The sequence below is a fragment of the Dasypus novemcinctus genome, chromosome 21, assembly GCF_030445035.2.
Source record: "Dasypus novemcinctus isolate mDasNov1 chromosome 21, mDasNov1.1.hap2, whole genome shotgun sequence".
In the NCBI taxonomy this organism is placed as follows: Eukaryota; Metazoa; Chordata; class Mammalia; order Cingulata; family Dasypodidae; genus Dasypus; species Dasypus novemcinctus.
In genome coordinates, this window is record NC_080693.1 from 59,406,903 (window position 1) to 59,431,297 (window position 24,395).

Below are 24,395 nucleotides of genomic sequence, written 5' to 3' on the forward strand. Positions count from 1 at the left end.
GTCCTGTGTTCCTCCTTTCATATAATTGGCAACTTAAAAGCAAGAGATTGTAGGATACTTGATCCCTAAGTTAATATCTAACTTAACTTGTAACTAAGTTAATAGAATTTCATAGTTGGAAATACCTTAGAGGTCATCTACTCTGACCCCTGATACATGATTTCCACTTGACAACATTTCTAGACAAATGAAGTCTAGCTTCTGCTTCAGCATCTCGTTTCTTCTTATGCCTTTATTTCTAAATGTTTAGAAAATTCTTCCTCAATAGACTAACTTCTTGTAATTCGAACCCATTTGCTCTTGCTTTGCTTTCCAGGGTGATGAAAAAAAGATAAATCCCTCCTTTTCCTCATTGTCCCTCTAGTAAAGATTGCTGTGGCTATCCTAAATTCTCTCTTCATGCTAAACATTCAGAGATCTTACCATTGTTCAAGAATAGAAAGAATTTTGAATTTTTCAGTTCCCTCTGGATGAGTATAAACAATTTGCCCATGTCCATTTAAAAATTGGACCCAGGGGAGCGGACGTAGCTCAGTGTATGAGCCCCTGCTTCCCATCCTATGGTATGAGGTCCTGGGTTCAATTCCTAGTTATCTTCTGAAAAAAAAAAAAAAAATTGGACCCAGACCAACTCAAGGGCAAAGTGGCAGACTATCACTGTCCTTATTTAGTCACTAAACTTGGCAGCTTCATTTACAAAAATTTAGCTTTTGGTCAATAAGATCCTGCAATAAGGTCTTTTACCCCTCTTTTTAACAGTTAATAAGTCATACGTCCTCCATTTTGAACTCAAGCACTTGGTATTTGGAGCTGGATTTACATTATAAGTTGTCACATTTGGCTACGTGTCGAGCCAGTTGAGATATTTGGATATTGGTTCTCTTTCCGGAGGCATTCATAATGTCTCCCAGTTTTAGATTGTGTGTACATTTGATGAGCATCAGGATCTTCAACTCTATATGTAAACATATTAGGACAGAAACGTGTGTTAAGACAGAGGAATCTTTCTCTGATATATTTTATTAATATACACTCCTGTAGGACCCGTTCATCCTTCCTTTTGAATCAGTTCTAGAATCTTGCCTCTAAGACTAGCATCATACCAGCCTACATCTTGGGAGTGGTGATGGCTCGAGTGGGAAAACACAGGAAGGGGCAATGAGAACATAGGGAAAGCGCTGCAGCACTATGTCCTCCTGCAGACAAATGGTTTCCCTCTGAGCCCTTTGGTTTAAAATAGTATGGCAAATCTGACGCAGCAATAACGGCTTTCGGTTTACCTTGTTTATGATTTTACCCAGCAAACGAATGCAGTAAATGTGCTTCAAAGGTAGAAACGAGTAATGGAAACAGAAAACCCCAATACTGAAGTGAAGCTATGACAGGTAGACGCCTTCCGCTCGGAAAGCCCAAGATGGCCGGAAGGTAAACCCAGTGAGGAAGCCCGAGTCCAGTTCCCCTCGCCGGGTGCCTGCCCAGGGCAGTAGGGAGCCGCATCAGCCCCTGGATGTCACTGACAAACGTAATGCCGCTCGCCGGCGAACGTGCCGCAGGACGCCGGTACCGCCCCCAGCGGCGGCCCTCCCCAACAAGCAGGGCGACTAGCGCCGCAAGTGAAGCATGCTGGGACTGCTCTCATGCCTCCCAGCGGCCCCTGCGACGGGCGCGATATGTAAGAGCTGGCCGGCGGCGGCCGTTCTCCGTAAGATGGCGGACCGGCGGCGGCAGCGCGCTTCGCAGGACACGGAGGACGAGGAGTCAGGCGCTTCGGGCTCAGACAGCGGCGGCTCCCCGGCGCGGGGCGGCGGGAGCTGCAGCGGTAGTGCTGGAGGCGGTGGCAGTGGTTCTCTGCCTTCCCAGCGCGGAGGCCGAGCCGGGGCCCTCCATTTGCGACGGGTGGAGAGCGGGGGTGCCAAGAGCGCTGAGGAGTCGGAGTGTGTGAGTGCGAGCGGGCGCGGCGGGCAGAAGGCCCAGGGGCCTGGCGTGGGGGCGGGCGGGGCGACGGGCGGGGCGGAGTGGAGGTGATGGGAAATTGGGAGTCGATGGCAGATAGTGGGGTATGGTGCGTTCAAGAGAGTTACCCCACTGCGGGTTTGCATCCAAGCTCCAAAGGAACAGGAGTAGTTGGGGTTTCTGGGAGAAGGGCAGAGCCACTGCAGATGAAAAGCGGATGTTGATTCACAAAGTGGGGCTGGAAGCAAAGAGAACGAACCTCTTTTGGATGCTACTTGTTAAAGATAGCACCTTTCCCCGTTTCTCTTTTCAACCATTTTGTTTTGAGTTTCAGCACTCCACCCACATTTCTTAATTGAGCTCCCCGCCCTCTGGAAATCACGGACTAATCCGTGTCTTTTTTTTTTTTTCCTTCAGGAGAGTGAAGATGGCATCGAGGGGGATGGTGAGTATCATCTTTTACCCCATGACAAGAGTTTTTTGCACATAAACTCAGGTCACTTATTTCCAACCATTAATATTCTCTCAGACAATTATGGGTTTGGGGAAGGGCACAACAAGTGGCTCTTTTGTAGCATGGTGGTTAACGAGCATAAGTTTTAGCAGTCTGATCTTGGATAGGTCACGTCTCTGAGACGGTTTCCCCATCTGTAAAATGGAGACTATAATTTTATCCATCTCATAGGTTTATCTCAGAATTAAATGAAGATCTTATCCTGACATACAATAAGCAGTCAAGAAATGTAATTATAATGATTTCTGTTGCATTTTCTTCACACTTTTCTCTTTTCTTTCAGCTGTTCTCTCAGATTATGAAAGTGCAGAAGACTCAGAAGTGAGTGTAATAGATTTTTTTTCTTAGGGTATAGATTGGAAGATGTATTTTAAACACATGTATACACTAGACTGCAGAAGTACCATGACCTACTTGTTATTACTTTCTTCTTTGTTCATTTGTGCATCTGAAAAACTGTAACAAAAGTTAATAGAGTAAGGGAAGCTTGAGGCAGGCCTTTTCAAGCCACATTGTTACACGTCATTAGTAGTTGGCTTCTCTCCCTGTATGAAGAAAAGACGGTCCTAAAGAAGACAATGAGAATATCCTGAAGACCTCCACAAGAAGTTTGACAGTTCACTTCATGCTGCTACCTAGGTAGAAAAGCCAGCTGGAAGTTTTTTCCAGCTGAAAAAACTGAAGACTCAAAAGGGCAAGATTGCTGAGTGGTTGTGCCAAAAGCATCCCTCAGTTTATAGATGGGATTTTCTCCATCAATCTTTAGGAAAAAAGTCAGTTTCCCTAAAGCAGGCTTTTGTGAGCTTACCTTTTTAAAATTGGGTAAATGGGGAGCGGATGTAGCTCAGTGGTTGAGTGCCTACTTCTCATGTACTGGGTCCTGGGTTCAATACCTGGTTCCTCTTTAAAAAATATTGGGTACACTCCTTGAAATGTTATTTGAATGGCTGTTTGTTTCCTGGGGTTCTTGAGTAGGGTCTTCAGGGTCATATTTTGGTGGTAAGGTTATATACAGGGGGCATTTGGATCATGGATCAAAGATAAATTCAGTAAGTTTTATAGAACTGTTACTACAACTTAGTAGATTTTCTGTTAAACCTTGGAGATAACACCATAACAGTTCCTATCTTTAGGGAGCTTACTGTTTAGTAAGGAAGTCCAACAAATATTCAGGCAATCTTAGGACTTGGTGACAGGATTAAGTAGAGTGTTATGGCTGGGGACTGAATTCATATTAGGCAGTCAGGAAAGATTTAAGACCTGCAAGATCGTTTGGAGTTAGTTAGACAAAATGTGTTCTAGGCAGAGAGAACAACAGGTAAGAAAGCCCAAAGTCAGGAGAGAAGAGTAGTGTGGTGTAGTTAGGACAGGTGGGTGGCAGAAATAAAGGCGAATTGGTGACCAGGGGCCAGATCACCAAGGTTCTTACTTATTCCTTCTCTTTTATTAAGTAATCTCCTGTGAACTGTACTAGGCTCTGGGATAAAAAGCCAGACATAGTTCTCCTGGAGTTTACATTCTGGGTCAGAGGTAGAAAACAGTTAAGCAAGTAATTATAATGTTTCATAAGTGCCATGACATGGAAAAGTTCAGGTGCTTTGGGAGCACATAGCAGGAGCAGCTCACTCAGTTTAGGGTGTTTGGAAGCACTCCTAAGGTGGGATGTTTAAACCGAGACTTGAAGAATGAGTAGGAGTTAGCCAGACAGTTTTCTAAGATGAGGGAATACTGTGAGAAGAAAATCTAGAAGAGATGGCCTGCATGGCGAGTTAAGGGAAATGAAGTTTAGTATGACTGGATTGTAAGCGGGTATGAGAGGGGTCGGGGTCGTAAGATATGAGTGAGACCAAATTTTAAGGTACCTTGTAAGCCAGATCAAAAAATATTTGGATTTTATTTTAAGGAGGTAGAAAACTATAAAAGGGTTGTTGTTGTTGTTGTTTTTAAGATTTATTTATTTATTTTTATTTATTTAATTCCCCTCCCCTCCCCCAGTTGTCTGTTTTCTGTGTCTTTTTGCTGCGTCTTGTTTCTTTGTCCGCTTCTGTTGTCGTCAGCGGCACGGGAAGTGGGGGCGGCGCCATTCCTCAGCAGGCTGCTCCCTCCTTCGCGCTGGGCGGCTCTCCTTATGGGTGCACTCCTTGCGCGTGGGGCTCCCCTACGCGGGGGACACCCCTGTGTGGCACAACACTCCTTGCGCGCATCAGCACTGTGCCTGGGCCAGCTCCACACGGAGACCCGGGGCTTGAACCGCGGGCCTCCCATGTGGTAGACGGACGCCCTAACCACTGGGCCAAAGTCCGTTTCCCTATAAAAGGGTTTTGTTTTGTTTTTAACGAATATAGGATGTGATTAGACTTAAATTTTAGAGCAATGTTTACTGGATCTAGGGATCATCTGTATCAGAAATCTGGTTGGCCAAACCCCACTGAAACAATCTCTGGGGATGGGGAGTGAGACTCAGACATTTATATTTTAAAAGACCCCAGGTTGATGTTTTATGCACAGTAAAATTATTTATAATATTTTGCAATGAGGAGAATTGATCTGAAGGGGCCAAGATTAGAGACAGAGAAGCTAGTTTAAAAAGCTGTTGCTTGAGATAAGCAGAGAAAATGGAAGTAGAATTGAAAGTTATTTATGCATAAATAGCCAAAAGTAGCAGCTATGTACAACAGGGAAACCATAGAGAGATTGAGAGGTGAAGAATTTTCTTTTTTGTTTGTTTTTATTGTTATTATAATAATGATTGAAGTGATGAATGCACAATTAGGTGATTATACCAAACACCACTGATTGTGAACTTTGAATGAACTATATGCTTTATTAAAACATATCAGTAAAATTGATTTGTTTAAAAAATAAATTTAAAAAAATTTTTTTAAAGTTACTTAGGCTATGGAATTGATAGGATGTATGTGATTGACAAGATGGCTTTTATTTTCTCTGACGTGACGTAGTTGGTGAAATGTGCAAAGAGTAAAAGAGATAAGGGATTTGGAGGTGGAGAATGTTTGTATTAGTCACCCAAGAATGGGAACATTGGAAAGACTGTCAGGTAATATGGAATATTAGTGAGGTTTGGTTATTGTGAATTTATAGTGGCTCACCATTCTGTATGTAAAGGAGTTCGAATGTTATCCTAATGGCAAGCAAAGAAAGGACACTGAATGTTTAAGTGTGGGGAATGAATTATGGAGAGAGGCAAGACTTGGAGGCAAGGAGAGCTGTTAAGTTGTTAGAATTGATTGGACATGATGCTGGTGCCTAAAGGAAGAAGGGACATGGCACTGGGACTGGCAAGACATGGCCACATTTAAGAGATATTAGTATTTAGGTGGTACTAGCGACCTCTTGGTTGATTTAATGTGGTGTCTGAATTAAGGAGTCAAAGGGACGTATAGGTTGAAGAATGGTGTTATTCACCAAGACTGGGACCATAGGAGATTATCGGAAGGTTATGTTTTGGATGTTTTGAGATCAAGGAACCTGGGATTTTCAAGTGAAAATGTCTAGTATGTATCTTTTGAAATTAAGGAGAGAGGACTAAATTTGCCCTGTCCAGTAGAGTAGCCACCAGCCACATATGGCTATTTAATTTTTTTTTTAATTTATTTTTTCTTCTTTATTTTCTTTTAAATGTTAACATTCTAAAAATATAAGGTCCCAGTATACCCCCCACCACCTTCACCCCACTCCTCCCACATCAACAACCTCTTCCATCATCGTGGCACATTCACTGCACCTGGTGAATACATTTTGGAGCACTGCTGCACCATATGAACAGTGGTCTACATTGTAGTCTATACTATCCCCCAGTCCACCCAGTGAGCCATGGCAGGACACACAGTGTCCAGCATCTGTCCCTGCAGCACCACCCAGGACAACTCCAAATCCTGAAAATGCCCCCACATCATATCTCTTCTTCCCTCTCCCTACCATCAGCAGCTACCGTGGCCATTTTCTCCACATCAGTGCTACAATTTCTTCCATTACTAATCACAGTAATTCGACTGGCTGTTTAACTTTAAATTAAGCTTAAATTAAAATGTCAGTTCCCTAGTTGCACCATCCACATGTCAAGTGATAGCCATGTATGTCTAGTGGCTACAGTACTGGACAGCACAGATAACATTTCCATCATCCAGAAAGTTCTACTGGAAAGCGCTGGTCTAAATTAGAGAGAAGGATTTGATATCCTGACTTATCATAATCCTTTTCTTGCATTTCTTATTAGTTACCAACTGTGTATACCTAGACAATACAGTTTAGTTTCATCCATTTCTTAAAATTTGATCCATCTTTTAAGTCTCTTAGTCTACATCTTCATCTTCTATCCCTTTCTTTTCCTTATAGTTTATGCATTGATGAGATTTTATGTCGACATACTCATGGTACAGTTCAATGTATTACTCAGTCCTTTGTATTTCCTACAAATTGGTATTTCCAGGTTGAGGGAAAGACAATGTGAACCAAATATTTTTTATTGAACAAAACTGAATGATGAAAAAAATTTAAAAATTCTAAAAAAAATATAACTGAATGATGATCGTCTAATATTTTTTTCCCCTAAAAGCCACTTGCTATTTTTGTCTAGATGGCTAAAGGATTTTTTTCTCTAAAGCCCAGAAATTTTATTAGGATTTTATTAGAGTTTGTTCCCACATCTGTGGTATGCCCTCCAGGATGTTATGGAACTTCTGTTATCCAGATCTTATTTGCTTGGCTTTCATATTTGACCCTTTCTTTCTAATCCTTTGATTATTTCTTTCTTCATTTCTTTCTGATTTTTAATTAGTTTCCTCCTTTTCACTTTTTATTCTCTTAAGGCATTATTTGTTGTGTTTATATACTCTTGCATTTCTTCTAGTTAGACTTCATATCTGATTTTTTTTTTTTGAGGTACTGGAAACTCATATGTGGGAAGCTGGCACTGAGCCACATCAGCTCTTGACTTTTAAAACTCTGATTGATATTCTTTCATGCCTCATGTAATTTTCTTAGGGGAATGCATATGGCTCTAGCAATTAAGTGCCTGCTTCCCACATGGGGCGTCCTGGGTTCGGGCCTGGTGCCTCCTAGAAATAAGAACAAAACAACAAGCAAAATAAAGAAAGAAACCAACTCAGGGGAGCCAGTGTGGCTCAGTGTTGAGCACTGGCTTCCCACGTGTGAGGTCCTGGGTTCAATCCCTAGTCCCAGTACCTCAAAAAAAAAAATTTTTTTTTCTTCTTTCAGCACATTTTAAAACTAAAGTTACAATTTTTGAAATGACATGCTTGTTTTCCTGGCATACTTTCATTGTCTGTAGGACTGCTATTCTACTTTTTTTTTTCCTTATACGTTTATATGGGATTTGACCTCTATACTTTTCTGTTGTTCATTTTCATGTACAATTAGTTTTCCTGAACTTTTAGCAGGGATCGTGGTTCAGAGTAGCTTTTTCTAACTTCATAGAGCCTCCCTCTTTTGTTTTCCTGCAGTGTTCAAAATAAGGTGGTTTGCTGTATTAGTTAGCCAAGGGGGTTCTGATGCAAAGTATCAGAAATCTTTGTCTTTTATAAGGAGTATTTATTTGGGGGTAAAAGCTTACAGTTTCAAGACCCTAAAGAGTCCAACTCAAGTACCGTAAGAGGTACTTTTCTTTCTCACCCAAAGTCTGTTGTCACTTGTGAAAGCAAGATGGTTTGCCAATCTCTGAGAAGACTCGGCCTTCCTCTTCCTCTTAAGGTTCTGTGGGTCCATCTGGACTGGAGGTCTTGTTTCTTTCTGGTCCTTCTCAGTTGCTCAGGACTCTTGTCTCTTCAACTGGAAACTATCAGGCAAATGGCTCACCTCTCCCAGAGGGTTTGGTTGTTTGAGCCTTCTTTCTGTCACATGGCAGGACTGAAATGACCAAGTTCTCTCCTCCTCCATATCTATGGAGCTCCCTTTCTCTGTGTATCTTCTGTGTGTGTCCATTTACATAGGCCACAGGGACTCAACCCTGAGTTATACCATACTGACATGGTTGAATCAAAGCCCTAATCTTGATTTTTAAAAATTTATTTATTTCCCCCCCTTCTCCTCCTCCCGCCCTGCTGTTTTGGCTGTCCGTGTGGTCTTCTCTTCTCATTTTCTCTCCTCTAGGATTCCCCAGGACTCGATCCTGGAGACCTATGATGGGGAGAGAGGTTCCCTGGCAATTGTGCCACCTCAGTTCCTGGTTTCTGCTATGTTTCACCTTGACCCTCCCCTTGTCTCTCTTTTGATGCGTCATTATCTTCCTTTGTGACTCGCATGGGGCCCTAGCTCACCATGCAGGCACTCAGGCGGGCACTGGCTTGCCACGTGGGCATACTTTCTCTCCTTTTTCACCAGGAGGCCCCAGGGATTGAACCCAGGTCCTTCCACCTGGTAGGCAGAAGTTCTATCAGTTAAGCCACATCCGCTTCCCCTAATCTTGATTTAATCAAGTAAATGTAAAACTTTGGATTTAATACAATCAAAAGGTATCATATCCAAGGAATTGACTAGTTTATAAACATAATCCTTTTTGGAATTCATAAATAATACCAAACTGCTATGCTTGCTTTCTAGGGTTTCCTGCATTTGTTCCTCTCCCCTTTTTCTGGACCTTCTCTTTCCTTCATTCCTGTTGTCTCTTCCTGGTCAATTTGATTATTCTTTCAGCAGTTTCTTTTCAGTATGGGACCCTGCCCTAGAAGGGAAGCTTGGTGCCAGATCAGTTTCAAGAGATCAGAGGGGTTAGACTGTTCTAGCTCATTCATATCTTCTTACCACAGGCACCTTAACATTCACGTACTACTGGAGATGACAAAACCCCTCCTAATTTGAGCTGCTGCTTTCAGTTTTCCCCGCTGGGATTTCCAGTGAATACCTTTTTATCATTTTTGGTTTCTCTTGTTCTCGATCCATTTGTTTCTCTCTGATTTCTCCCACTCTGATACCAATATGAGTCTTGTGGCTGGTGGTTTGTGCTTTGTTCTTACCTGCTTCTATTTTGGAGCTTAGGGGATTACCTTGTAACCTAGTTTTGTTATAAATGTTGCCCAGAGGCTTCTGGTTTTGCTCTCTAGAAGCTCTTTTCTTTTCATCTGGGGATTTGAAAAGATTTCAGAAACTGCTGCTGCTATTTCCCCAGAATCCTCCAAGACAACTTTTTTTTTTTTTTTTTTAAGAGAAACTTGGGGGAAGTGGATTTGGCCCAATGAATAGGGCATCCACCTACCACATGAGAGGTCCAAGGTTCAAACCCAGGGCCTCCTGACCCGTGTGGTGAGTTGGCCCACGCACAGTGTTGATGCGTGCAAGGAGCGCCATGCCACGCAGGGATCTCCCCTGCGTAGGGGAGCCCCATGCGCAAGGAGTGCGCCCCTTAAGGAGAGCCACCCAGCGCAAAAAACGCGCAGCCTGCCCAGAAGTGGCGCCGCACACACGGAGAGCTGACGCAGCAAGATGATGCAACGAAACGGTCACCAATCCTGGTGCCACTGACAAGAATACAAGCGGACACAGAACACACAGTGAATGAACACAGAGAGCAGACAACTGGTGGGGGGCGGTTGAAGGGGAGAGAAATAAATTTTAAAAATTAAAAAAAAAAAGAGAGAAACTTGGCTATGAAGGGGAGGCTAGAGAGACAGTAGCTGGAGAGAAGTCTATGGGGTCAAGAGACAGTTTAGTTATTGTTTTTTTAAAATTGGGAGAGTCCTGAGTATGCTTAAAGATATAGATAATAAGTAGACTGACATTCTTCACTAAGTACATGAGGAAAAATAGGAACCAGACAAGGTGAAGGGAAACATCTTCCACGGTAATTATAAAGAGGAAGAAAGGATGGGTGGTAAGGCAAAGTATGTTAGGAGGAAGTTGGTAGTTCCTTCTTTGTTTTGTTTTCTTTGTGAAATAGAAGGAAAAACATCTTCAAAAAGGGGCATTGGTGGAGGGACAGGGTAGCAATTGTGAGAGAGGATGTTTGAGTAGTTAATTGTTAGGGTAAATGGGACAGGAACTAAGTAGGGAAATTTTTAAAGGATTGCCAGACTGTTAAAATTGGAGGTGGCACTGATCTGTCAAGTTGTATGATTTTTTTTTTTTTAAACTCCTTTATCAGTGGTTAGTAACCTGGTTATAGACCTAGAGAAAGGAGACATTGGAGATGATTCAGACCTGGGCACATGGGAGTGACAGTAGAATTGAGGGTGCTATCATTAGTGATTGAAATGAATGAGCTGTGGAGTCTACACTAGAGAGAAAGGAAAGTAAAGGGGGGAAAGCGCTGATTGATAGAAGGTAGCAGGGTTAAGGGAGTGAATGTCTTAAAGGTGAAAGGATAAGGAGAGTAACTGAGTGAGTACAGGAATGATAGGCAGTTTTGTTTTTTTTCTTTGATAGGCAGTTTTGATCAAGGACTATGGTGTTTAAGGTTCTGAAAATGGAGCAGGTTTATTTTAAATATATATATACACATATCCAACATTTCTAGGTAAGACTGTGGTCTGGAGTGTGGCCATGGAAATAGTTGGATTAAAAATTTTAGTTTTACCATGACTGAACTGTGAGTTCAATGCTAAAGTCTTAAGTCAATGACAGCTGAGCCCAGGCCGAGTCATAGAAGTATAGCCAGGTGATAATGAACCTCAGAGGAGCAGGGGTTTAAGGAGGCTGGAAGAATTAGATCTCGAGGACACAATGAAAATGAGCAAGACGCTAAGCCTACTTACTCTAAAATATGTGGAGAGTGGAAGAATAGGCTAAAATTTCCATGTAAGAATTTTGCAAGAGAAGTACTTTCTTCAGTGGAGAGCTAGGCTTCAGAGCTAGGAAGAGTTCATTGAAGTGATGGATAAGGTAGGGGAGTTTATCTACTGTGGAAAAGGATTTCGATTACAGCCTTGAGCCATAGCAGTGTGACCTAGGGCAGCACCTTGAATTCAGTTAAACTAGGCTTTCACTCTGATTTGGAGTCTCCTCAGCGCTGTGCTGTTTGTATCTTTCTGTCCTGCCTTACAAACAAAATTAGTTTCTCATTTGGAATAAAAGAGTTGCCTCATTTGACAATTCCACCACACACTAGAGGACAGAGAGCATAAAACAAAGTTCCCTCGTTAATCATGCTGATACTATTTTAAGATGTTTAGATTCAGTTAGTGTGGGGTGGGTAGTGAATCAAGGTCACATCACACACACATCGAGATTCTTGTAATATCTCTGCTTTGAAACCTGCAGGCAGCACAGGATCGAGGAAAGAACTGAATGATTACCCGCCCACCCATCCCCATCTCAGAAGGAGGGAAAACTTCATTTAATTGAGGGGAATAGGAAGAATCAAAGTTGTTTGGTTATTAAAAAGCTGTAGGTTGCAGAACTCTGTGATGAAAGTGAGAGCCACTGAGTGTGCACTTTGGATAGAATGTACAAGGCACAGAATTGTACAACAGAACCATGTGGTGGAAGATGAACTGTGGTTAACAGTAGTATAAATATGAGAAGGTTCTCTCGTGAACTATAACAAATGTACAGTACTAATACATAGTGTTAATAAAAGGAAGTGTATGGAAAAAATATACCAAGTGTATGCTATGGACCATAGTTAGTGGTAATAGTCTGATTATGTTCTATTGTAATCTATAACATGTTTCACAACAATGTAAAGTTTTGGTGGAGGAGTGATGTACAGGAATTCTGCACACTTTGCATGATTGTTTTGTAAGCTCACAACTTCTCTAATTAAAAAAAAAAAGTTGTAGGTAAAGGCTTGAATCTCATAGTAAGGGTGTGTTGTCAAGCATTCTCCTTCAATTCTCTGGGTTTCATACAAGTGTCACCTTTCTGGGAATCTTAACCCAAAATATCCACATGCTAAGCAGAAAAGAATAGTGAGAAAGAATAAATTGGATTGTTTGGGCCAAATAGGCACAACTCCACTTGAAGAACACTGGAAAGTACAAAAACTTAGAGTTCAAGAGCCTCTCATTTAATCAGGAATCTCGCATTAAATGTCTGACCATAAATTCTTGGGACCAGCCCAAATCTGGAGATCTAAGATGGCAGTCTAGTTTAGGTCAGCTGTCAGACCCAATAGAAGAGTAAGAGAGTAGTGTACACTTGACATGTTAACCCAGCAATGGGGACTAGACCACCTTTCCTTGAACCAATTTCTTTGTGTCTTCACAGATTTCTAAATCCCCTCTGTAGCCCTCCCTCTTTAGTTCCAGTACCTGGGAGGACAAGGAGATGAACATAACCCTATCCTAAAGCCAGTCCCCTTATAAGCCTTAGTTATTCCTTTTCCTCACTTAGAATTAGCTACACTGGAAACACTCTTTCCAGTGGCTTCTATTTAGAGGATGACCTAATGACCCTCTTCTGTATAGATAGGCCCAGCACTTTTCTGTCTGAGCCTTATTATTCAAATTTGATGTGGCTAAAGGGGGAAGAAGATGGTGTAGAGGAGAGAGCATTTGGGCTTTAAATTTTTTTTCATTTGTAAGATGCATGTTTGTACAAGTTCTCCAAGGTTTTCCAGATCTAAAATGAGGGGGTCCTCATGCTGCAGGAAATGCAGAAATCTTATCAAAGACATTTTAGTATTCATGTCATAGAAATCAAAAGTATAAGCCAGTATATCCCAAGTTGAAGGCTTGCTAAATCATGGAGTTATTTCAAGGAGTTTGCAAATCCACTAGCTCACCTCTCATTGTCTATAGATAGAATTAATGTCTCCCACCTATATGTACTGCTATTTTTGAATACATGTAAATAAGTAAAATTTGTTTTAAGGTGTTAGTGAATGTAAAATAGTTTGTCATTATGTTTTCTCAGTGGATACAGTACTGGACTACTATGAGGATCATAAAAGTATTAAATCCTAAAAAGGGATACACATAATCTGTAAAGGCTGTGAATCCTTCCTCTAGAGCCAGTTTGATAATTCCCAACATAGATCTGAGTGTAGGTCTTAGGTACTGTATGTTTAAGAGATCACTCATCGACAGGGAGAAAAATTATCAACAAAGATTAAACTCTCTGTGCCAGGCACTGTAAAGTCTCCCTTCCACCCATACCTCCAGGACCCCTTGCCCAGAAGTTGCTGTTAACAGTTCTTGAATATTTTCCTAAAAAAGCTATATGGAGGGAAACGGACTTTGGCCCAAGTGTTAGGGCGTCCGTCTACCATATGGGAGGTCCGCGGTTCAAACCCCGGGCCTCCTTGACCTGTGTGGAGCTGGCCCATGCGCAGTGCTGATGCGCGCAAGGAGTGCCGTGCCACGCAAGGGTGTCCCCCGCGTGGGGAAGCCCCACGCGCAAGGAGTGCGCCTGTGAGGAAAGCCGCCCAGCGTGAAAAGAAAGAGCAGCCTGCCCAGGAATGGCGCTGCCCACACTTCCCGTGCCGCTGACGACAACAGAAGCGGACAACAGAAGCCGACAAAGAAACAAGACGCAGCAAATCGACACCAAGAACAGACAACCGGGGGAGGGGGGGAGATTAAATAAAATAAATAAATCTTAAAAAAAAAAAGAAAGAAAAGCTATATGGAGATATATATGCCTATGTATGTATATAAGTATATAAATATATGTATACTCTAATGTGTCATTTTCAGTAGTAGCCCTAGCTCCTAGAAATTTGAGTAAGAATATTGATATGTATGTTTTTAATTCTTAAGTTTTAGTAAAAATTTGTCAGAAAATGTTTCCTTGGGTAATGAAATATAAAAATGCACCATTCAGGTCTTACCTCCACAGTTGACCCAGAAACTTATTTTTAGGGTGAAGAAGGGGAATACAGTGAAGAGGAAAACTCCAAAGTGGAGCTGAAATCAGAAGCCAATGATGCTGTTAATTCTTCAACAAAAGAAGAGAAGGGAGAAGAAAAGCCTGACACAAAAGGCACTGTGACTGGAGAGAGACAGAGTGGGGATGGGCAGGTCAGTAGCCACCAAAAGCTTCCATTTGGGGCTAGTATACGGACTCTCAATTTTGTAGGGAGTAAGGAGTCCTTTATCTTTCCTCCAGGAGAGTACAGAGCCTGTGGAGAACAAAGTGGGTAAAAAAGGCCCTAAACATTTGGATGATGATGAAGATCGGAAGAATCCAGCATATATACCCCGAAAGGGGCTCTTCTTTGAGCATGATCTTCGAGGGCAAACTCAGGAGGAGGAAGTCAGGTAATAGCCACTTGTTGCTGCTGCTGTTATCTAGCACGCATTTAGTGCTTCCTATATGCTAGGCACCATACTGAATCCTTTACCCGTTTTATCTTATTTACTACTCACAGTAACATTTTGAGATAGTATTATGATTATCTATTTGGTACAAATGAAGAAAATGAGGCTTAGAATATTTGTAGCTCTTGATGGAGATGTTGGGATCCAGCCCCAGCAGTCTGTCTCCAGAACTCCTGCTTTCTTAATCGTCACACTTCCCATTGCCTTTCTTAATCTGAGGCTCAAGCCTCTGAAACAGGAATTATTTGCATAGGCTGCCTTACAGGAAAGAGGACATATTTCAGAGGTATCCAGTGGTTTGAAGTGATGTCTTTCCTAATTTCTATTCTTGTTCCATTTGAGCCTAGCAGGCCCTGAGGTGCTGTGATTCACTCTTGCTTTTGGTTTGCCTATTTTTAATAATCTGGGAAGATGGAGATTACATAGGGTTCCTGCTGTCTCCCTCCCCAGCCCTGTTTGTTTCATGAACATCTCTACTTGTCAGATTGTCCCAACCTAAAATAGTTTTTCTTGGTTTTGTCCAGACCCAAGGGACGTCAGCGAAAACTGTGGAAGGATGAGGGTCGCTGGGAACATGACAAGTTTCGAGAGGATGAACAGGCCCCAAAGTCCCGACAGGAGCTCATTGCTCTTTATGGCTATGACATTCGCTCAGCTCACAATCCTGACGACATCAAACCCCGAAGAATCCGGAAACCCAGGTGAGGAAATTTTGGAGCCTAGACCATTGATATTTTTTAGAAAGAACTCCCCTGCTTTTTTAAATTTATTTATTTATTTATTTTTAAAATTTTTTTATTTCTCTCCCCCCTTCCCCGCCCCCCCCCCCAGTTGTCTGCTCTCTGTGTCCATTCACTGTGTGTTCTTCTGTGCCCACTTGTATTCTTGTCAGGGGCACCTGGAATCTGTGTCTCGTTTCGTTGCATCATCTTGCTGCGTCAGCTCTCTCTGTGTGTGTGGCGCCATTCCTGAGCAGGCTGCACTTTTTTTGGGCTGGGCGGCTTTCCTTACAGGGCATGCTCCTTGCACTTGGGGCTCCCTTACATGGGGGACACCCCTGCGTGGCACAGTACTCCTTGCGCACATCAGCACTGTGCGTGGGCCAGCTCATCACATGGGTCAGGAGGCCCTGGGTTTGAACCTTGGACCTCCCATGTGGTAGGCGGACGCCCTATCCATTGGGCCAAATCCTCTTCCCATCCCCTGCTTTTTAAAATGTCATTCCAGCCAGTAATTAAATGGATGAGAGATAGGGGAAGTCTCCCTAACCCACAGTTTATATCTCTAGTGGTCCCTTTTGTTATTTTATCCTTAACACTTTCTCCACTCATTTCTTTTAGGTTTGGGAGTCCCACACAAAGAGATCCAAACTGGATTGGTGAACGACCAAACAGATCCCATCGCCACCAGGGTCCTGGGGGCACCCTACCACCGAGGACATTTATTAACAGGAATGCTGCGGGAACTGGCCGCATGTCTGCACCCAGGAATTACTCTCGATCTGGGGGTTTCAAGGAAGGTCGTGCTGGTTTTAGGTCTGTGGAGACTGGTGGGCAGCATGGTGGCCGATCTGGTGAGACTGTTAAGCATGAGACAAGTTATCGGTCACGGCGCCTGGAACAGACTCCTTTGAGGGATCCATCTCCAGAAGCAGATGTTCAAGTACTTGGCAGTCCTGAGAAGCAAGAGGCAGTCTCTGAGACACCAGCTCCTGCTCCTGATATTGTACCACCAGCCCCTGACAGGCCCATTGAAAAGAAATCATATTCCCGGGCAAGAAGAACCAGAACTAAAGCTGGAGATGCAGTCAAGGTTGCAGAGGAGATGCCCCCTCTGCCTGAGGGACTGACCCCAACACCAGCTCTCCCAGAAACCACCCCTCCTCCACCTGCTAAGACTGGGAACTGGGAGGCTCCAGTGGATTCTGCTACAGGTGGACTTGAGCAAGACGTGGCACAATTAAGTATAACAGAACAGAATTGGAGTCCAGGGCAGCCTTCATTTCTACAACCACGAGAACTTCGGGGTAAGTACCCTACCTGCCATTTTCCCCTTTGCCTCTTCAGGTTTAAGGCATGGGGCTTTGGTCTCTCAAGGTTGGCGTATCTGATAAATATCTACCTTTTCGTTAACTGGGAGAAAAATATAGGTAAATTCATGCTAAGTCCCCAGAGCTGTTTTATCTGTTACCCAAGACTGTTCCCTCTTTGCCTACTATTAACTGATCAGTCAACCATATGAGCTCCAGAGTACAGTATCCTTTACCACTCTCTGTAGAAAAGCTGGAAGAAGAAGGCATTGTTTTAATTAGTTGATCTAATGGTTAAATTCTTGAAGGCAGAAACTTATTTGAATCTGAATTAGGGTCTTCTCTAATTTCTTTGAGAGGAAGGCCTCTCTAAATTCCTTAGTCTTCCAGAGTATGTCTGCCCAGTAGAACTTTCTGCAATGATGGAAATAGTCAGTGGCTTTTGAACACTTGAAATATGGCTAGAGTGACAGAGGAACTGAACTTTTAATCTTTTGACTAATTAAAATTTAAGTAACCAGAGGCTGTTACAAGTAGGCAGTATAGTTCTTAGGATCTACCTACCACCCCTTTTGCCCATTCTGTTTTGTCTTCCTCCAACCAGATAGATTAAAGGATCTTTTCCTTAGTTTCTGAAATCTAACTCGAATTTAAAAGATTGGACATCCTCATTTGGACTGGGAATTTCAGCATCCTTCTCTGGTGTGGGTGATTTTTGAACACCAAAACCACTGTAGTCAAAACTTGACCTGGAGTTGATCTCTGGCTATCTTATTCCTCATTACCCATAGGAAGATAATCTCTAGAACAGGGGTTCTTAACCTTTTTTGTTCATAGATCCCTTTGCCAGTGAAAACCACAAACCCCTTACTAAGTCCACGCTATGCTTATTAAATATACCAACACATGCCCATAAGAATAAAGGTTTTTTTAATTTCAATTCAAGCTCACGGACCCCTTGTTTGGAGCCCCTGCTCTAGAACATTCCTTGTTCTGAGTCATTTTCAGCCAGAAAAGACTCTTCCCAAACTTCCAGCCCAGACCTCTGTGACCAGAATGTATAATCAAGTAGATTTATAAAATAAAAACATCCCTCTCCTGTTTAGAAACTTTTGGGCTTAGATTTTGCAGTGTGTTTGATGCTGTAATGTGCTCATTATAGCTTCCCAGGAATTCTGTACAGAGAAGTATTTGATGGAAGAAATCTGAACTTGGGTTTCCTTGCTGAAGTCATTTTGTGTTTCATGTGACTATTCGGGGGTTTTATTGTTTTAAGGTGGCAGGCAGTGGAGAACAATTTCCAAATGCTGATATTGACAGGAAGCATATAGTTTAAAAGGAATTTTGATAGTTTAAAAGGAGAAAGTTATTCCCCTTGTTGGTTTCCTCAACATGTTTTCTTGATGGCATCTTTGAGTCCCACTTGTGTCCCTCTCCTCTGCAACAGTGACCTTTTTTTTTTTTTTCCCTTTTTTTTTCTTGGTGTATCACAGGTATGCCCAACCACATACACATGGGAGCAGGACCTCCACCTCAGTTTAACCGGATGGAAGAAATGGTACAGAAGGGGAAAAGGGATGGACTAGGGGAAGGAACTGTATGTTACAGCTTATTTACTTTTAGGAAAGTTAAGATCTTTTTTTTTTTTAAGGTCAGTAAAAAGAATTTACTGGAAGATAGGGGGAAAGAACAGAGCTTGCTAAGAAATGGGAGAGAAGGACAGAAATACAGAGATTTAGTGTAGGCTCCTCTAGGCAGAGAGAGCCAGAAAGTTAAAATCTTGAAGTCAGTTTTCTCGTTGATTACCACATTTCTTTTATTTTGAATCTTGGGAATGTAGGGAAGAAGGTTTATGTTAAAGTAACAAACATCAATGGTTTTTGTTCATTTTTCATTTTTCAATCATTTTGAAAATACTTATTAAACACCTCCCATTTACCAGCTGTTTTGAAGTACCTGAAGAAGGGTAGGATTTAACTTAATGTGAGCATTACCCCTCTGGAAGTCTTGTTGCTCAGGTGTTTTTCTTTATCTCAGGGCGTCCAGGGTGGTCGAGCCAAACGCTACTCATCACAGAGACAAAGACCTGTGCCAGAGCCCCCCACCCCTCCTGTACATATCAGTATCATGGAGGGGCATTACTATGACCCACGTGAGTTTTTTCTTTTTACCTTTGGGGTACCTTTCTTGGCAGGGTGAAGTGAACTAAAAGCCTCCAGCCTCCTGTGTTTCCCTTCTGACCACTCATGGTGGTTATCAAACATTATCTGGTTGCTGTTTTCTTCACTTGGAAAATTGAGAACATCTTTTAAAGGGCTTGGGGCCAAGGAGATTTGTCCATGTTCTATGAAGAATGAGGCTGAGAGTCCCAATGTGATATCTTACAGTGCAGTTCCAGGGACCAATCTATACCCATGGCGACAGCCCTGCCCCACTGCCTCCTCAGGGCATGATTGTGCAGCCAGAAATGCACCTTTCCCACCCAGGTAAGCTTTGTGTCTCTGCTTGTATGCATCTAGTACATGAGGATGTGGGCCTCATAAACCCCATCCTCCTGAGCTTTGTGCTGCTTGCATGTGAGGCTGGCCACCCTAGCTTCTTGGGCAACAGAAACTCCTCTTGGGTCTATCCTGAGCCTATTTGTGCTCAGCAGTCCAGCCAGGCCATCCTATAGAAAAGGTGCTAGCGTCTTTCAATTTTTCTTATCTTCCTCTTGTCCAGGTTTACATCCCCACCAGACACCAGCGCCTCTGCCTAATCCAGGCCTTTATCCCCCACCAGTGTCCATGTCTCCTGGACAGCCACCACCTCAGCAGTTGCTTGCTCCTACTTACTTTTCTGCTCCGGGCGTCATGAACTTTGGTAATCCCAGTTACCCTTATGCACCAGGGGCACTGCCTCCCCCACCACCTCCTCATCTATATCCTAATACGCAGGTGAGATGGCTAATTGGACAGAAATGTGGGGTACAGGGAGAACGCTAAAGGAATTTGAGAGAACATCTTAATGCTGCTGATTTGCATGTGGCACCAGGACGCCTTTTGGTGGTCCAGAACTGGAAATGCAGCTTGTCATTCTCTTGAGTTTCTTTAATGGGGTATCATTCAAGTGTTTTGGTGCATAATAGGCAGACAATTCTGCTGTTTATTCAGTTGCTTAAAGAAGTTTGTATTGTACTTCAGCCCTATACCCCTGGCCTGCTTAACTCCCAATGTGTTGATACCATCTGGTATCTGGAGTGTCACCATTTAGCTTAGCCTCCCCCATTTGTCAGCTGATAATAGAAATTAGAGAAAGCTGGTCAGTACTTTGAATAAGTAGGAACCAGACATAATAGTGATACATTAAGGCAGAAATGACTAGTCACTTTTATTTTAAAAGGGGCCAGCTTAGAGATTTAAAAATACATGTATATATATATATATGCATACAAAATTACAGAAAATAAAACAATGCTGAATTATAGAATATCATCTTAAGACATTTTAGGAGCAGAGGGTTTTATTGTTGCAGTTTGAAGAATAAAATTTATATATGTGAAAGCCAAGATATATTTTAAGTGGCAGCCTTGTTAAACAGTTTTTGTCCTGTTACTGCATTTTCAGCTTTATGTTAAATCAAATTTAAAAGATTGTTTATGAAATAATTTAAGCCTTTTCAAAATCTTCTCATAAACAGGTAAAAAGTCACCTCCAGTACTTTAAAATATTTACAGCAATCCCAATAGTTTAATTTAAAAAAAAATTTTTTTTATTTGCCTTTTTAAAAAAAAATACATAGATCACAAAAAAATTACATTAAAAAAAAAAAGTTCCCATATACCCCACACCCCACCCCACCCCTCCCACATCAACAACGTTTTTCATCATTGTGGTACATTCAGTGCATTTGGTGAATACATTTTGGAGCACTGCTGTACCTCTTGGATTATAGTTTACATTGTAGTTTACACTCTTTCCCAGTATACGTTCAGTGGATTATGGCAGGATATATAATGTCCAGTAGTTTAATTTTAAGGACTCTAATAGTACGAGTGGCTGTTACACATACACAGTATGTCATTAATGCTCTCTAGTCTAAACACCTGAGAATTGTAGACTCTAGTTTGTGGCACCACTCCTGTGTTATCCTTGTGATGGAATAGGATGCTCAGTTATACCTGTGCAGTACTAGGGTAACAGCATGTCTACCACAGTATAAAATCCAGTTATCTAAAACAATGTAACTATCAAATTCCCAGACAATACATAATTTATAACTGAATTTGTATATTCAGAAACGTTTGGAATGTTGAGATTTTTTAAATTATAAATTCCTCAGTGTTCTCTCTCATAGTTTGAATGAATTAGTTCCTTTTTTTCTTCTCCTGGTTTATGGGGTCCCAGGCCCCATCACAGGTTTATGGAGGAGTGACCTACTATAACCCAGCCCAGCAGCAGGTGCAGCCAAAGCCCTCCCCACCTCGGAGGACTCCCCAACCAGTCACCATCAAGCCCCCACCGCCTGAGGTATGAGACCCCCTTTCCATTGGTAGGGCACATCTTACATTGGTGGGCTTTCCTTTTCCTAGAGAATTTCTTTCTTCTCTTGGGTGTGTTTCTGTAGAAAACAGTCTTTTGTATGACCTAATAAAACAGATTCCAACTTTATTTTTTCAGGTTGTAAGCAGGGGCTCCAGTTAATTTGAGTTTCTGAATATTTTAAATCTAACATCATATAAAAGTAAGTATATAACTTACTGTGACTCTTAATCTTAAAACTAATGCTTTTGCTTACTTAACAAATAAAGTTGCCTAATTAATGCTTTAAGATATAATCATGAGATATCGTGGGCAGGCTTAAAGAGTTATGAAATTTGCCAGTTCTTTGTTTTGCATATACACTGGGCAGGGTTGAAGTAGGAACCATTGTTAACTTGCCAGAATTTCATTTGGGAAGGACAAAATATAGGGGGCAGTCCAACTTGATCAAGGAGAGGGGGAATCTAAATTTGAGGTGTTAACAGCAGAGCCAGTTCTGAAGAACAGAGGAAAAAGATCATTTGGGTTTTTGTTGTTGTTACTATTGTTTTTGTTTTTTAGGCACATGAAAACACATTCTTTAGAAATCTCTAAATTTCTAAAAACAGCTGTAAATGTCCAAAAAGTACACTAACACTTTGGTGATTCTTTTCCCCATCCCTGTCAGAACAACATAGGTAAGAACTCAGGAGAGAAGAGATATACAACTGGCTATCTACTACCATGGGAGCCTGGAAGATAAAGGGTGGTTTCCACCAGCAGGCAGCTGAAGGAGGAGGACCCCCACCTTCCTTTGCAGACAGGCTGTGTTGAAGAAAGGGAGAAAAAAGAGGACTCCCTCCCACCTCCACTCTTGACTTGGGTTGGCTGTGCTCAGCTCAGGGAAGGAGAGGTCCAGGCAGCTCAAGCTCTGAGTCTATATTTAGAAGCTCATGTCTTTTGCTCTTCTTCCTCTTCTCCGAGGAAGTTCGAGTGTCTTCTGCTCCCAGGGAAGCTCCTTTCTGTTTTGTTTTCTGAGATACTAATTTCTAAAACCTGACTTGGTTTTCTTAAATTAATACTCTTTCAGTCTTTTCGTTTTCTCTGTTTCTTGCCCTTTCTCTCTCTGTCTCTGTCTCTACATGAAACAAGCTCATTCTGCTGGTTTTCTGGCTCCTCTGGGTTTCCTTTTGGCTCTCTTTGCATCTCAGATAATTGAGAATGTACTGGTCAACCTTATCCTACCACATCAACAAAGAGCTGGCCTTTCACTGTTGATTGGCCTTTGTTATTCTTGAGTATATTATACTCTCAACTCCTCTAATCCTGTGGAAGCATAGCTGTCTGCACAGTGTCACACTGTAGAGAAAAACTCAAAGTGGGTGGGTAGGAGCTCTCCTTTACAACACAATCTTTTAGCAATCTGAGTCTCCATCAGTCCCTGTATTTTGATGAGCTAACGTCCTCTACGGAGGGCAAATTCTCTACTGTGGAAAGAGATGGCAAGCCTGGTGCTTTTGTGAGAAAGGGAGGGTAGAGTGAGAGCCCTTCACGATTAGGGGTTTGTATTCACACAGTCCTCAGGGCTGTCTTTGAGGTAAGTGGAATTAGACGGCCTTGCTTCTCTTCTTTCCATCCCTCCTACCTTTTCAGTTGCTGTGGACCAGTGCATCTCTCTAGAGGCAAGTATTACCAGCAAGCAATCTACCCTTCCTTTGCAATTGCTCTTCTCCATATCTTCCCTACTACATGTGTTATAGATGTTGCTACCTTAATTTGCTCCTGTCCTTGTAAGCAGAAAGTAGATACCAGACCTGGGCTGAAGGCCTGTGGAAACCAGTCATCATCTGGGTAAGGGCTCTTCCCCTCTTTCCTTCCTACCCATGGCACTAAACTACTTCCCTTGCTGCCTCTGTGGAAGAGATTCCCATTACTGCAGCACTTGTGTCTGCCAAGGGTAATTTAGCTGCTGTCCTTGCCCTGCTACAGAACCTGAAGGTAGCTGTGTCAGTAATGTCACTGTCTGTTTCTATTCCTTTTAGGCAGCTGGCCTAACCACTCTGTCACAGGGGTGGGATGGGGTAGAGGGGGAGAGGCGCTCAAGTTGTAACCCCCAAGGAGGAAATAAGAGATTCTTTTAGGGTTAACTGGTGGTCGTGCCTTTGTAGGCTGTTCCCTTTGCCTTAAACCTAAAGTTGTCTCCTTAAGCTTGTGGGCAGCATGCCCAGATTCCCAGACCTTAAGACACTGTGACAGTTGTCTCTGTTGGCCCCTGTGTTTAGTTGCAAGGATTTCTCCATGTGTTCGTTGGGGTTTTTTTGGTTACTGTTTTAAAAGGTGCATATTTGTGATCAGCATTGTGACTTGGAGATAATAAAATTTAGACTACACTTGGCTCTCTTGCCAGTGTTTTGCATGGGTCTTTATTTGGGAGGGAGGGAAAGCAACTCTCTCATTCCCCACACAGTCACAGTTTGAGCCAGCTCTGACTTATACAGTGGGAGCCCAGAGAGGTGAGACACTCCTCTGAGGCCATAAGTATGTCTGCACTCCCCACCAGTTCTCTTTCCCAACCGTATTACCACATAAACACCAGGATATCATGGAGTCCCTTAGATGTAAGTGTCAGGGACAGAAAAAACTGAGATGAGAAGCTGGTAGTTCACACACATGAACTTCTAGTTTTCCCCATGCCTGCCTTTGTGTTTGGCAAATAAGTTTCCTGGGGTCATCTGCCGCCAAATGGCAATACAACTGTACCAGATCATGGGCAAGGGAGAGGAATAGGTAGCTTTGCCGCTCCCGTGGAGCATCTCGAAAAGTAAATACATTTGGCACCAAGTACCAAAGACAATCTCTCCTAAGATCTAAAGGAGAGGCTCCTATCTATCTTAGTATAAGTAAAGGGGAGGGAGCACTGGAAGACCCATCAGCTGTGGCTTGTGCTGTTCACTTTGACCCTGATGCACACAAGACAAGTCCCACTTTTGAATTGACTGATCCAGGCCCTAGGTGTGATGAAAGATTTACTCCAGAGGGTCCCCAATATGGGAGAGTAATAGAATTTTAATGTGGCACTGGCAGCACCTGATTTTGGGTCCCACAAATCTGAAGGCATGAGCATTGTGGTGCATCTTGAAATGACAGGTTAGACTCCTGTATACCTT

At 42.5% G+C, this 24,395-nt stretch overlaps 1 protein-coding gene across 1 annotated transcript; it reads left to right on the plus strand.

Moving 5' to 3' along the window:
- The first annotated feature begins 1,625 nt into the window (after positions 1 to 1,625).
- CASC3 (CASC3 exon junction complex subunit) lies at positions 1,626 to 23,618 on the plus strand. The gene is made up of 14 exons (XM_004450095.5): positions 1,626 to 1,938; positions 2,371 to 2,398; positions 2,751 to 2,788; positions 14,242 to 14,400; positions 14,489 to 14,640; positions 15,225 to 15,401; positions 16,041 to 16,726; positions 18,223 to 18,287; positions 18,767 to 18,881; positions 19,117 to 19,215; positions 19,451 to 19,665; positions 21,115 to 21,237; positions 21,388 to 21,451; positions 21,917 to 23,618. Exons 1-13 carry the CDS (start codon positions 1,708 to 1,710, stop codon positions 21,409 to 21,411), a joined length of 2,112 nt encoding a protein of 703 aa, XP_004450152.4. The 5' UTR covers positions 1,626 to 1,707; the 3' UTR covers positions 21,412 to 21,451; positions 21,917 to 23,618.
- The last annotated feature ends 777 nt before the right edge of the window (positions 23,619 to 24,395 follow it).

What these genes read in the sequence shown, in the direction of transcription:
- CASC3 (XM_004450095.5), top strand. Translation starts at nt 1,708, where the DNA reads ATGGCGGACCGGCGGCGGCAGCGCGCTTCGCAGGACACGGAGGACGAG. An exon ending in GACAGAGTGGGGATGGGCAG is followed by an intron (nt 14,401 to 14,488) that starts GTCAGTAGCCAC and finishes TCTTTCCTCCAG; the next exon opens with GAGAGTACAGAGCCTGTGGA. An exon ending in CGAAGAATCCGGAAACCCAG is followed by an intron (nt 15,402 to 16,040) that starts GTGAGGAAATTT and finishes CATTTCTTTTAG; the next exon opens with GTTTGGGAGTCCCACACAAA.